This window comes from Candoia aspera, chromosome 14 (assembly GCF_035149785.1).
Source record: "Candoia aspera isolate rCanAsp1 chromosome 14, rCanAsp1.hap2, whole genome shotgun sequence".
Classification (NCBI taxonomy): domain Eukaryota; kingdom Metazoa; phylum Chordata; class Lepidosauria; order Squamata; family Boidae; genus Candoia; species Candoia aspera.
Genome location: NC_086166.1, coordinates 3,167,246 through 3,180,658, shown reverse-complemented (window position 1 = coordinate 3,180,658; position 13,413 = coordinate 3,167,246). Strand labels below are relative to the sequence as shown.

The following is a 13,413-nucleotide window of genomic DNA, read 5'->3' as shown; positions in this document are numbered from 1 at the left end:
CACCTGTTGTAAATACATGTGGTTGCCACGCACCTGAATTTTGATCACATGACAGCAGGGACGCAGCAATGGTCGTAAGTGTGAGGACCGGTCGCAAGTCACTTTTTCCAGCATGGTCGTAACTTCGAACAGTCACTAAATGAATGGTCATGAGTCTAGGTCTGCCTGTAGCAGAGGTTCAGCACAGAACTTCCTGCACACAAGGTGTGTGTTTTCTCCTTAGAAGAACAACTTCCCCATCTCCCCTCCCTCAGGAGCCCCCGTTTCAAAGAAATAGCGGAGAATTCTGCCTTACCTGCCACGCACTGGACATCGGTGAGTGAAGCCTGAGCAGGTGATCCAGAGTCCCTTCCTCTAACTCATGGAAATACAGGTGGTACAGTTTTTCTAGCGGTCCTGGGACTGGAATATTGTGGTCTACAGAGAAGGGAGAAAGCTTGACGAGCTGATGCCCCCAAAGAGATGGCCAAATCCCCTGAGAAACCCAGCATCCGCCGTGACTACGAAGATGGGGCTGATGTAGCAGCAGAACCCCCTTTGGGGAGCCTTGCCTAGCACTTCCAGAAGCTCAAGGAAGACACGATCCGAGAAAGCCATGGAGGAATCGTCAGGGATGTGCCAGCCTTACCTTTGATCAGTGCCCGCTGCTGCCGAATAAGCTCTTCGCAGAGATCCCGGTACTGCTGGTGGCACTGGATGGCGAAACCCTTCTGGCAGAGGAGGTTCTCTCCGTACAAAGCGTTGGCCTGAAGCTCGGTGTGCTCCACCTCCAGCTCGTGGGTCCTGCACAAGAGCCTTAGAACTTCCCGTTGGTCCTTGCTGGTGGCCTGTTCTGGCAGGAGCTTCGCCATCTGGGAAACTTTCTTCTTGGCATTCGCCAACCTCTGCTCCAGGTTGGCCTAAATTATGAAAGGAGAACTTGGGAATCTATTCCCCCCACCCCACCCGCACCCCCAGTATTAGATGGTGGGGACAGAGTTCTCCCCCACTTCTGAAGGGTTGTCTAAAGTTTCGCAACCAGTTTTGGGTGCTAAAATGAGAGAGGATCAGTTGCTGTGTTGACGTGACTCCGTTCCTTTGCGGTGGCCCCGTCAGAATCTCAAATCAAGATGGTGGCCACAATGCCCATAAAAGGAACAAGGCTTCAATTCCATGGACAGGGCTACCACCTTGACTTTTTTGACCCCCCCTTTGGTTACCCCAGGGAAGCCTATTAAGGACTCACACGTACAAACACAGTGTACATTCCATTATTTAATTTCGTTAAGTATAGTCCCTTTTTCCATTCAAATTTTGATCACATGACAGCAGGGACACAGCAATGGTCATAAGTGTGAGGACCGGTCACAAGTCACTTTTTCCAGCACAGTCGTAACTTTGGACGGTCACTAAATGAATGGTCATAAGTCGAGGACTGCCTGTAGCAGAGGTTGCACACAGAACTTCCTGCACACAAGGTGTGTGTTTTCTCCTTGAAAGAACAACTTCCAAGGAGAAAACTTGAAACGATATTTTCTGGAAGAAAATATGCTTCCAGAAAATACCGTTTCCAACAGATTACACACCACCTGGGTAACCAGAACTGCAAGGTTGTGGGAAGGCAGCATCTTAAAATCCAGCAGTGCAATCCAATAAAGCAATACATTGCCAAGCTTTTGGAAGGTAATTATAGTTTGGATGGTGGTCCTCTTTCCATCTGCTGAAAAATTTCTACCTTCATTTACCCCAGAGGAAGAAGACCCGGAATTTATGTCTACGACATAACCGCACTCAAGATGAGACATAAACTTATCCCCTTCAACCATATTCTCAGCAAATCTCAACGAACCAGTTTTAAAGATAATTACTGGGGGGGGAACTGAAATAGATATTTATTAGTTAAATAAAAACGTCCTTATCAGATATGTCACTAAGTAAGTACTGCATTTTTTTTTCATTTGATGAAAAATGGTCCCCAGGTTTGGAAAGTAATAAAAGTGGAAAGGTGTTATTTTTGTTCACAGGCATGCACACCGAGCTTAGCCGCACAATTCTGAGCCAATCGCAAAGGCTCCTTCCCGCTGTTACCTTTACGGCCCCTGTTTTCCGTTGCTCTGCCACCAGTGTGTTTATCTCTTCCCTGGCAATTGTGACCTGCACAGGCTCCAGAGAATCTTCCTGGTCAGCCTCCTCGTCTTCCTTTTCGCTTGGATGATGCGTGTTGGCTCTTTGGCCAGCTTGATAAACTCTCTCTCGTTCCCAGCTGGAAGGAAGGACATTGTGTCCAGAGCTGCTCCGATCTCAGGACTTGATCCACCACAGATTAAGGTCTCTGTTCCTCTGTGGTGGACCTGAATATCCATCGCTTTGATCTGAAATCCCCATTGCTTCTCAGCTTAAGAATATCCAGTGGACTGTTTCCATAATTGGTACAGTCCTTGGCAATCTTCTCCCCCTTAGCCAGGAATATCTAATGGTGTGGTCAAAGAAGTGGAGCTGAGGCACAGTGATGCAATCAAAGCTCGGCCAGTTTCCATGTGTGGCACGCAGTGACAAACGTGAAAAACAGATTCAATCGCACCACTGCAGCTGCCATTTGTACTTTTTTGACCACTCCCTTTGGACACCCTTGTCTTTAGCTGAAATCTGCTTCCCTGTGGTTTCCACTCTTTCCCTCCAGCTTGGCTGTCCAACAATAAATGAAAGATTGGTTGCAAAATAGGTCCTTTGGCTCACTCTGCAATCATGAGAAGGTGCCTGGAGGTATCCACATGGAGTTCCATGTTGGTGTTCTCCAGCTCCATTAAGCTGCGTCGCATATCCATCTGTTCCTTGAAGGCACCCACCAGTTGCTTCCGTAATTTCTGCAGCTGTTGATGGCCGTACTCCTCAAAGTCCAGGGCAGCCTCCCCTGAGGGAAGACGAGAAGCAAGACCTTTCTACACCTTGGCTTTACAATTTACTTTTGAAGCTAGTTTCTAGCCTCTAGAACACTGCTGGCTGGGGAATTCTGGAAGTTGAAGTCCACGCAGCTTAAAGTCACCAAGGTTGAGAAACACTGCTCTAGAATGAAATATCGTACACGCTCATCTAAGTATAAACCCTGGTTAAAGAGGTTGAGAGTTATTTCCAAGGAACTATCTATAGCTAAGGAGTCCATTTTTCCAAATTTACTGGACTGTTCCCCCACCCTTCAGATTTTTTTTTCTTTCAAACTTCTTACAGAAGTTGAAATGTTGCAAAGATGGGTTCCCTTGATGCTCTTTCTGGCTCCCTTCCATGTTTTTGTTGGCAACATAGGAGCATCCCTCACACCGACACCTCAGAAATACAGAGACTGAGTTTTAAGAAGGCCAGAGTGATTTAGTGCAGAGAAGAGGTCACATTCCCACCTTGGTCTTGTGCATCTTTGGCGCCAGATTTCAGGAGATGTTTCTCCTTCTCCTGGTTTTCAACCTTAGCCTTCAAGCATTCAATCTCACGCCGCAGGTCCGAAATGATGCTGGTGTACTGAGAGATGTGGTAGGAGACATTGAGAAGGTTACGCTTTACCTGTTGAAGCAGAAATATCCAGTCAGGCATCCCAATAGTACTAATAATATTAAGGATAACAACAACAGACCAGATTCCAAGGAATCATGATGTAGATGATGATCTGATGCTCTTTAGCTCAAGCTCCTATGTCTGGTCTCTCATTGGACCCACGGTTCTTTGAAGCATAGGTCCCACACACCTACTAGTGAGAGCCAATTGGACTGTACCTGAAAGTGGGAGAAATGAAGAAACTTCTCTGTGGAACTATGAGGCTTATAGGACCTCCCCCATCTCTCCAAAACTGCTACAAAATAAAAGTTCTCTCCCTTCCCTACAAAAACCTACAAGTCTAAAGAAGAAATAATCACCACCTGGAAATGAGTATGGAGATAACCTCAAAGAAAGAAGGCATGAACTGTTAAGGAAACATCAACTTAGCCCCGGGAAGGAAGAGCAGGTGAGAATGAAGCTCAGTAGAAAGCCACTTTGATTCGGTTTGGTATAAAAGGGAGCAGAAGGATACTCTGGCAGGCTTTCAAAATCCAGTTATTATACCCTATAACAATAAAGTAGAGTTCTGGTAGCCCCTGCATTGCCTTTTCTCAGACCTGGCCTACCTTGAAGGCTTGACACTACCCAAAGAACGTTGACTGTTAGTTTGAAAGGGAACTCTGTAATGGGGGAACCAAAGACATCTTCGGTTTAAAGGTAAGCAAGCATTGGTGCTGCCAATTCTGGGGTGTCAGCAACCAGCTCTCATGCCTTTTCCCCTCTTACCCTTGTTTTGATGTTTTTGGCTCGACTGGCATACATCAAAGTTGTCCGAGATTCTTCAAAGTAGGTGCTGGCTGGGCTGATGTGGGCAATCATAACCGTTCTGCTGTTGCCTCCCAGGGAGTCCTAGAGGAGGAAGATTCCTGTGAGCATCTGGCTCATCAAAGCCAACAAAGCTAAGCTTACAAAAGCAGATGTGAAGGCTGAGACAGGGCTGTACATCCAATCGTATTTTTCCTGCCTCTGAGCAACCAGAACCATCTACAGGGGAGTATTCAGCTGAGGAACATCTTTGAGTCTCCTTATTCTATTTTTACTTTTGCCACTGCACAGGCGCGTAGGGGTACATACACAGCTTTTTCTTTTCTTTCCTCTACCTCCCCCCCCAGAAAACCCCACTCACTGTACCGACAGAACAGCCTTGTGAAATAGCCTGGGATGAAAAAGGGGAATCAAGCAAAACTCATCCGTTGAGTTTCCTCACACTTGGGGTTTATCCCTCTCAATGTATGAATGGTTTTGGTGAAGGCGAGTTTGATATTCAGCACCGTCCGGAAGGTGGAACCTGGTTTGTTAGCCCAGGTTAAGTATAATCTCGGCATTAAAAGTTATATTAAATAGAACTATGTATTAAAAGTTAATTTATTCCAACAGCAATCTGCCAATGGCCTACTCTAAGGGGGGAAAGCCCACAAGACTCGTTACCTTCAACAAACGGGTAAGCTTGCTGTCTCGGAAATTGATGTATTGGGTCCGGCTGCCCCCCTTTTCGCTCAGCGCATTGATGCAGTTCCCCAGAGCGAGGAGTGACCGGTTGATGTGGGCCCCCTCCTTCATCCTTTTGCCCTGATTTTGTGTCTGTGGAGCAGGAGAGGAGAGATTAACTTTTGCACCAGGAAAGAAACACAGGAACCCTGATAATTTAGCAGTACATGGTGTAGAACAGGGGCTGAAAAGTGCTCTGTAAATCAGAATTATTCTAAGGCAGGGTATCCCCAAACTCCCTCCTGAGAGTTGAGCTGTGGCTATGACTAGGAAACCCTGTTCTAAGTAGATCCTCCAGAGGTTTCTGACCACCCCCGTAATCCTGTGCTATTTGTCAGAGCTGATACATTTCAACTACATGCACTTGGGCTAAATCATAGTTTGTTTTACCCATAGCTTATTGGCAGAACGGTTGACTCTCCGGCATGCAAACAGATGCTGTGGCACTGAGCCACAAAAGTTGTGGGCCCAGCAGGAAGAGCTTCCAAGTTTGCAGAGGTCTGTAATAAGTCATGGCCACCGAGAGGTAGAGAACTGAAGGGTGTTGGACATCACCTGAGCAGCCCTTTCTGATCCAGCCAGGTCAATCATGAAGAGCCTCCCAACACAGACTTCCTCGCTGATGTCTTTCACTCGGCTGGTCTGCTTCACAGACACTTGCAGGACAGCGTGTGACCGTGAAGAGGTCTTGTTGGCAGCGGTGGGCTCCTGCGTGCGTTCCTTGTTCCCTTTGGTCAACAACTGCATAATCTTTAAAACATAAACATGTATACATACTGTATATGGGGAGGAAAGACAGGACCAGATAGGCCAGGACTCCTTAGGGTGGCTTAATTTGAAGATCAGGACAAAAAAAGAAGGGATGGTGGGACCACAGCCCATTTGGGCGAGCAGTGGGACCTAGTATCACTTGCTTGCTCCACTACAAGACATAAATATACAAATACCTACATGCCACAAATATAGCTAGGGATTGTTTCTTTTGTTCAACGTAAGAGGGCTAGCTGAAGAACTAGAGACAGCAGATGCATTGGTTCCAGCTCTAACAATGCCCCAGCAGTGTTGTAATTTAGTTTTCCCCAATCAGATGTCTTCCAGATGTGTTGGATTCCAGCCAACATGTCCAGTGATGGTGCCATAGTCCAACTCATGGGGAGGACACAAGATTGGGGAAGTGTACTTGTAGACCTAATTCTGCAGAGAAGGCCAACGTGAGAGTGGATTCTCAACCTTGACAAAGAGGCTGTCGGTGTTCGGTAAACCAAAAGTCACAGTGCAGGCTGGCCCCCTTCTTCAAAAGGCGAGAAAGCCAAGACAGAAGTGAATGGTTTGGAATTGCCTGCATATGAAGTTCATATTTGAAAGCAAAAGTACTTGCTGGAATTCTTAGGTGACCCACTTAATCTTTTTCTTAACTCTTATTAATCAGAATTTAGAAAAACAAGATCCTTGAACGTTCATTGCAAGTCCTGCCTATTGTTAGAGTTCCATCTCGCTCCAGTCCTCCACCTGTTGAAGCTCACTCAACACCAGGCATCCAATTCTTCCTTGGACTCTCTGGCTCATCTGGAGGGAGACTCTTCTTGCAACAGAGTAGACAGACTTAATTCTGGAGCACTGACTTCTTCCCTTCCCACAGAAGGCTGGTCACACTTACTTCCTGTGCATTCATGGTTGAGACTTCTGTTATTCCTGCAATCTGAATGCACCCTTTGGAATCTTCTCTCAGCTCAAGATAGCCCGTGGATGGATTCAGGAGGTCCCGGATAACTTCATTATAAATCTAAAAGCAAAAGGGGAGGAAAGGGAACGTTAAGCTGCCTCTTTGCCCATCTGGTCCAAAACTGCTTACCAAGATTGGCACTCATTCCTCCAGAGTCTCCAGTGAAGATGGGTCTTTCCCATCAGTTGCTTCTGGATCCTTTCTGCCCCACCCCCACCCGCAGATTCAACTGGGTCATTCTCATGCAAAGTGGGGACAGGGCCAAAGGAATGGGCTTCTCTCCTGGGGGGACAGCGGTTCCCCTTTTATGGAGGAGGGGGTGGGAAGATTTTGGGCGGCCGCCGTTGCAGAACGCATGGTTTGATTTCATTCCTTCTATCCCTTGGGCTGCTCCAAGCTTTGCCTCTCCTTGCTTAAGCATGCAATCCTCTAAATGTGGTCAGCTCACCTCCAGGTACGACATGTAGACCAGATAACCCTTGTCATCTCCTGTGGCCTCAATGGCTTGAAAGAGATCATTGAGGGTACGGATGTAAATTCCAGGTTCTGAATCCATCCCCAGCATAGTGTAGGTTTTCCCGGCCCCTGGGAAAAACGGGGAAGCGGCAGGAAGAAAGATAAATTGGGAAGCATGAATGTTCCAGTGCCAACAGTTTTGAATGCAGTTCATAACAGAGAGGATCTCCTTCCACCTCTGTTCCACTCATTCCTCCAGCCCAGCATCAGCAAAAAGAAGAACTATTTTACCTGTGGGACCATATGCAAAAATAGTTGCATTGTATCCTGAGATGACACCTTCTATGAGGTATTTCATGGTGGACAAATACACCTCCTCCTAGCAACAATAATAGGAGACAATCAAAACCACTTGTATTCATGCTTTTAAATGTCTCAAGACAAGCTCCGGGTTCCAACCACCAGATTAGTTTATTGTGGTATAGTCTGGGTTAAAGCTCATCGTATTGAGGCGTCTTTTTCCATTGTTCCTCAACACAGGGAGAAGAGCAGCTGGAAAATCATGTATGGCATCATTTGCTGGGGAATAGAACCATCTCCCTATATTGAGAGAACCGGTAGGTCATGACACAGATTGGCTTCTCCAAAATTATAGGACTCATTTGGACCGAAGGTGGAAAATTGCCTTTTCAAATAGAAGAGGATTTAAATATCTCAATATAGCGTATTTGCATAAAGAAGAAAAAAATGTCTGGGGAAATGCAACCCCATGCTTTGCTGTCTCTACTTAAGGAATTTTCCTCCCTTCCCTTGCACGTAGAAAAGTAGTATGCCAGGGAAAAGGCTAAGAAGATCCTTGCCCCTCAGGCATGTTAAATTCCTAAATATGTCAAGAACTGCTTATTGTTGTGTTCAGAGTCAGAAGGAAGCTGTCACCAGGATCAAAACTCCATTTTTCAGGCCAGCTTGCAAGCCTAAATCATTAATTGACTCCTTTCCTACCATTCTCCAAATCAGCTTCTCCCATCCCAATGTGCTCCAGTTACGTTGGGAGACAAATCCATCCTCCTCAGCCATTCTGGTCAAGGATAAAGGAACTTTCATTGCAGCTCAGCTGCAGGTCAAAACACCAGCTTTTATCTTTGATTCAGAAGCTGGGGAGCTGCTTGACAGCCCAACCCTTTCACACATGTCCCTGCAGCAGGAAGCCATCAATGATGTGCTATTGCTCTATAGCCTGGAGCATGTCATTGCATGAAACCCAGATAACACATCTTCCTGTTAACTGTCCAACTTTGCCTCTAGTCAGGACTTCTGATTACCAAGTATTTTGACACTTTCATGGCTCAGTGGGTTGTGCCTCTCTAGATCAAGAAGACACAGAATGACTCTTCCATTTCTTAGCACGTTTATCTATCACCTCTGGAGACCTTCTTCACGCCCTTCGTGAAGCTCCGGACCCTTCAGAAACTCCACCGTCAGCAACGCAGAGAAGGCAATCAGCAGCTCTTAATAATGCAAGGGGCAAAAGGAAAAGCCAGAAATGGATCCATCAGCCAGGATTTCAAGCAAGGGCACCTAGCATGGGTGGGATCAAGGAGAATGCCAGAGCAACCAAGCAGAAAGGCCATGTCTGAACAGAAAAAGTGATAGGCTTTGGTGATGCCAACTAACATAATTGGGTGTGTGCGTGCCCATATTAGTGAAGCCAACCTCCAACATCAGTATTGGTTTTGCTAGTTAGGATCAAAGTTGGCTGTGGGCAGTACCAGTTGGTCAACGTGTATGTTATTAGCAAGACAATATGTAGCCTCTAGAATTCCTTTCCTTTCCCTCTCCCCCCTCCCTTCCCCTCCCTCCCTCCTTTTCCTCTTTCCCCTCTCCTTCCTTCCTTTTCTTTCTCTCCCCCCTCCCCTCCCTCCTTTTCTTTCTCTCTCTCTCCCCCCTTCCCTTCCCTCCCCTCCCTTTGCAAACAGAATTTTTAAATGTACTAAGGATTTTTCTTTTTATACCTACACTTGCGCACACAATATGCCTGGGAATTCTGGAAGTTGTAGCCACAAACCATCTAGACAGCATTACGTTAGAGAAAGCTGATATGTCAGATACTGTTTTTGCATCGTCTTATTTGAAGGAGAGATGAATTCTTTAAAGGAATCGTAGCAGCTCCTGCTATCTTTGAATAGCCAAATTATCACCATGGTGTGTGTGTGTGTGTGTGTGTTTTTGGTCAAGTTCTGTCTTCCAGGGAAACTCAGAGTGAGGCGTGAACTTGCAGAATCGGCCCCAGTAGAGTAAGCTTCCAGATCTAGGTGCATTCATACTGGGAATCTTTGGAGAGGAGTATCTAGCATCCACAGTAAACATGACTTCATCTCTCAGGAGGGTTTCAATGTTTTAACTTCACTGTGGGTTTAAAAGTCAGTAATACCATCCCCAGTGACTTAGAGGAAAGGTGCAGGATGCATACAGTTGTATAGTATCGGGTCCTGGGAGAGATCCTGAGAGCAGATCTACATCAGGAAGGGCAGAACGGAGGCGAGAGAACTTGCAGCATTTTCTCTTCTTTGAAATTAGGTGTAAGGAAATCAATAGGTAGTATCTCATAATCTCATTCATTTCAGATCAAGAGGCAGATCTACACTGATAAACGCAGATGCGGTTGTGGGCTAATAAGAGGTCGGCTATGACTGTGTTCTGGAGGGGAAGAGCCAACAGTGAAGAGATGACACACACGTGCACCTTCAATCCACAACCAATACCAATCAGCAGTGGGTACTTTAACCAAGGTGAACATCACCTACATTTTCAACTTCACCCCCTATTCAGACAAAATATCTTGAGAGTTACATCTGTCAAACCAACATTTAAATTCCCTCTCAGATGCTCATGTAGGAAATATCTGCACAAGCTTCACCCACCCACCAGATGCCTTCCAGGTAGAGTAGGACAACATCTGTGTTGGTTGGCTAATACTGGGTCTTCCTAAAACGACTAAGCAATAAATTTGAAAACTAGCATTAAAAAAGATTTGGAAGGAAGACAAGGAACTGGTTAGAGCAGCAGCCTCCAAGTTATTCATCCAGGAAGGACCACCTCACCTGTGTTGCCCGAGGACCAAAAACCATGTCAAAAATAAATGTTTTCTCCCTCGACCGGTTGGCACGCAAGATATCCTCTGGATGTTCCATTGGATCCATCAGAACCACCATCTATTGCGGAGAAATAGATTCAGTTGCTCATAGTGAAGGGTACTCTATTTATGTATATTTTAAAAGAAAAGCAGAATGCTTCTTCATCAAAGATTATAGATCCAGCCTACTTTCTCTGGAGTCCCCCAGATAGGTTTTTCTTCACTTGCACATAGAAGTGATGTGGAAGGAGAATGTGTGTCTCTTTTCTCCACTGAAACACATCCGATGGAGGCATTTTCACCGGCTAGAAGAGTTACACGAAGGCAATTTCCCAACAAAACTTTGGCAGCTTTGCGGATAAATGCATACAATTAGGAAAGGGTTTGCAGCATGGATTACAAACCATCTGCCCTTTTAAAACCCAAAACAAAATTACAGCTGAATAAATTGGAGCATAGATGCTAACTTGGGCAATGAAACCACTGAAAATTACAAGATGGTGTTTATCCAATTAACAGACTTGGACTATCAAAATATTGTGTCACACCCCCCCCCCCATATTCCAGTTTCTGATTATATGCATAGTTAATAGCAAAACCCAATTCTGTAAGGATGCTAGTGGCTGTTTTGTCATTTCTTTCAATGGCCGGTGGCTATTAGCTGCTGCATGGAAGCAATGGTAGCTCTCTTTAGACCAGTGTTTTTCAACCTTGGCAACTTAAAGATGGGTGGACTTCAACTCCCAGAATTCCCCAGCCAGCCATGTCGAAGTCCAAGTTGAAGTCCAAGTCTAAGTTGAAGTCCACCCATCTTCAAATTGCCAACACTGAAAAACACTGCTTTCGACTATTGTGCTTGTAACCCTGGTGCGTAATTTCAGATCCAATCCTTGCCGGTTTCTGCAGGTTTCATCATTTCCACGGCACCCAGTGCCCCTTCCCTGGCACGGTTCTTCCACCGCCTCCTCCCCCACCCTCTCACCTGCTCCCCCATTCTGTGAGCAATGACAGTCGCACCTTCCTCCACCTCGGCTTCGTTGATGGGGCGAATACGGAGAGCCACCTGCAAGCCAGAAGAAGAATTGGCCTTTCCAGAACGCAAGAATGCCTGCAAGGCTCACACTCGGGATTTCTGCTCAGTCACTACGTGCACAGAGATGTTCAAGGTGCCCATTTCCATAGAACTGGCACACTACTGCCAGGTCACCTGTCGGGGGGGGGGGGGCTTGTGGGTGGGATTGCCTTGCATTTCATCACATGAACATGCCCAGAGGCTGGAGTAGAGCCAAGACTGAGCATCTAGTTAGTTTTATGATTTCAGCGTGTGCCAGGCCTGCACGCATTTGTATCCAGCATGGAATGGATGCTGAGCCTCTTTGGAGGGGCTGCTGTGTGAGCCCCCCACCCCCAAATTTAAAGGAACGACTAGTGACAGACAGGGTGGGGTGATGGGGAAGGACAGGAGAGGGGATCGTCAGCTCTGTCAGACTTACCACCAGCTGGTGCTCTTCTGCTCTCAGGTCCTTCATAGTAGCTGAGCCCCCCGGAAACCCCTTCCTCTGGGCTGCACTGGGGGATGCCGAGGGTGACAAGGCGCCCATCTGGCAAGCTTCAAAGAAGCAATTTGTAAAAACAGTGGCTCTGGGAAGGGAGAGGGAACAGGAGCAGCCGCCTGCAAGGGGAAAACCTGCATTTTCCCTGGGGAAAACAGGTGATGCAAGATGAGATGACGAAGGATGGTTCAGCACCGATCAAAAGGAAAGGGGCTTTTACCAGCCACGTTGACCCCCCTGGATTCGCTGCCACTGAACGTGATGGCCACCAATTCTGATGGATTGTCTGAAATCCACCCGTGACAGAGCATTCGAGTTTATTCACATATCCCTGTTCTACTGGCAGGCTTTAACGGAGTTCAGCGCTGCCAACCTGCGAAGCACACGCAGGACACCCCATAAAGGTAAGACTCCAGTTAATTCAACTTCATGCTCCCGCTTCAATTTAGAGGAAGTTTTAGGTCTGGGAAAGCTCCCAGCTGTGAGAGTTTTCTACAATGGAAGCAGAGCCTCAGGAATGCTTTACCATGTGCTGCTCCTTGAAGATCAACACAGAAACTACTGGGAACACACTGGGAAATCCTTTAGTGACTCCAATGTCAAGTATGTTGAAATAAAGACATTTAAGTTTACAAAGGACATTAGAAAAACACGTCTCTTACTTGCTGGGCCCCGAAAGGAATAAAAACTGGATCTCAACTGATTTAGGCAACAGCTGTTCCTGGACTAACACTCTCACAGCTCAATGTGACACATGCCCAATTAGTATTATCTAAGCCAGTGTTGCTCAACTGTGGCCACTTTAAGATGGGTGGACTTCAACTCCCAGAATTCCCCAGCCAGTGTGTGTAGACCAAGGCTCAGCGTAGGCCCTTTAAAAAACAAAACAAACACAACACATTCCCAGCTACATGAAGTTTAGGAAACTGATTTTGGTATTGAACAAGAGAAATAGGCAAATGTTTAGCATTCACAAGCTTGTTACACTCTTAAATTCCAGTGAAAATGTAAGTCCCAAATTTCAAGTGGCAGTTTTTTCAACGCTGAGAAATAGCACCGTACAAGCTGGTAGTCCAACCGCTTTTTAATAGTTATAGAAATTAACCCATTTTGATTGGGCTTTGATTCAACCGCATCAATGATTCTTTTGGTTCACTGCTGCAATAAATCATGCTTAGGTGGAACCAACCCAGGCGTTTTAGATATGGCATGTTCAGCAGAGGTATCTGAAACATTCTGGAGTTGGAACATTTTGACTTTGAAATGCTCCCTCCATACACACACTGGAAATAACCTCCAATGCTGGAATGGGCCGATCTAAACTTACCTGAAGCGGCCTCACCTTAGCATTTTGCACATCTCTGCATATGCACACGTGATATTCCTTACGGATAGCCTTCAGGACCATGGTGATTCAGCACAACAGAAGTGGGCTATGTAGTGGGCTAATTAATATTAATGTGAGCAGTGACAAGCTGTGTTTCCTAAAGACAACT

General features: G+C 46.2%; 1 protein-coding gene across 1 annotated transcript; it reads right to left on the bottom strand.

The window, feature by feature from the left end:
- Positions 1-265: 265 nt before the first annotated feature.
- On the bottom strand, positions 266-13,325 carry LOC134505366 (kinesin-like protein KIF19). The gene is made up of 16 exons (XM_063315042.1): positions 13,245-13,325; positions 12,291-12,409; positions 11,858-12,005; positions 11,347-11,427; positions 10,333-10,443; positions 7,523-7,610; positions 7,224-7,360; positions 6,710-6,835; positions 5,608-5,802; positions 4,993-5,145; positions 4,291-4,413; positions 3,372-3,531; positions 2,716-2,890; positions 2,068-2,242; positions 629-899; positions 266-417 (listed from the first exon to the last, which is right to left on the bottom strand). The coding sequence occupies exons 1-16, from the start codon at positions 13,323-13,325 to the stop codon at positions 266-268; spliced, it is 2,295 nt and encodes a 764-aa protein (XP_063171112.1).
- Positions 13,326-13,413: the final 88 nt, after the last annotated feature.

Bases quoted from the DNA above. Each gene is read 5' to 3' on its own strand.
- LOC134505366 (XM_063315042.1), bottom strand. From the start codon at position 13,325: ATGGTCCTGAAGGCTATCCGTAAGGAATATCACGTGTGCATATGCAGA. The intron at 7,361-7,522 runs GTAAAATAGTTC...CGTTTTTCCCAG, and splicing joins TTTTGCATATGGTCCCACAG to GGGCCGGGAAAACCTACACT. The intron at 2,243-2,715 runs GTGAGCCAAAGG...CCTTCCTTCCAG, and splicing joins CACCTTCTCATGATTGCAGA to CTGGGAACGAGAGAGAGTTT.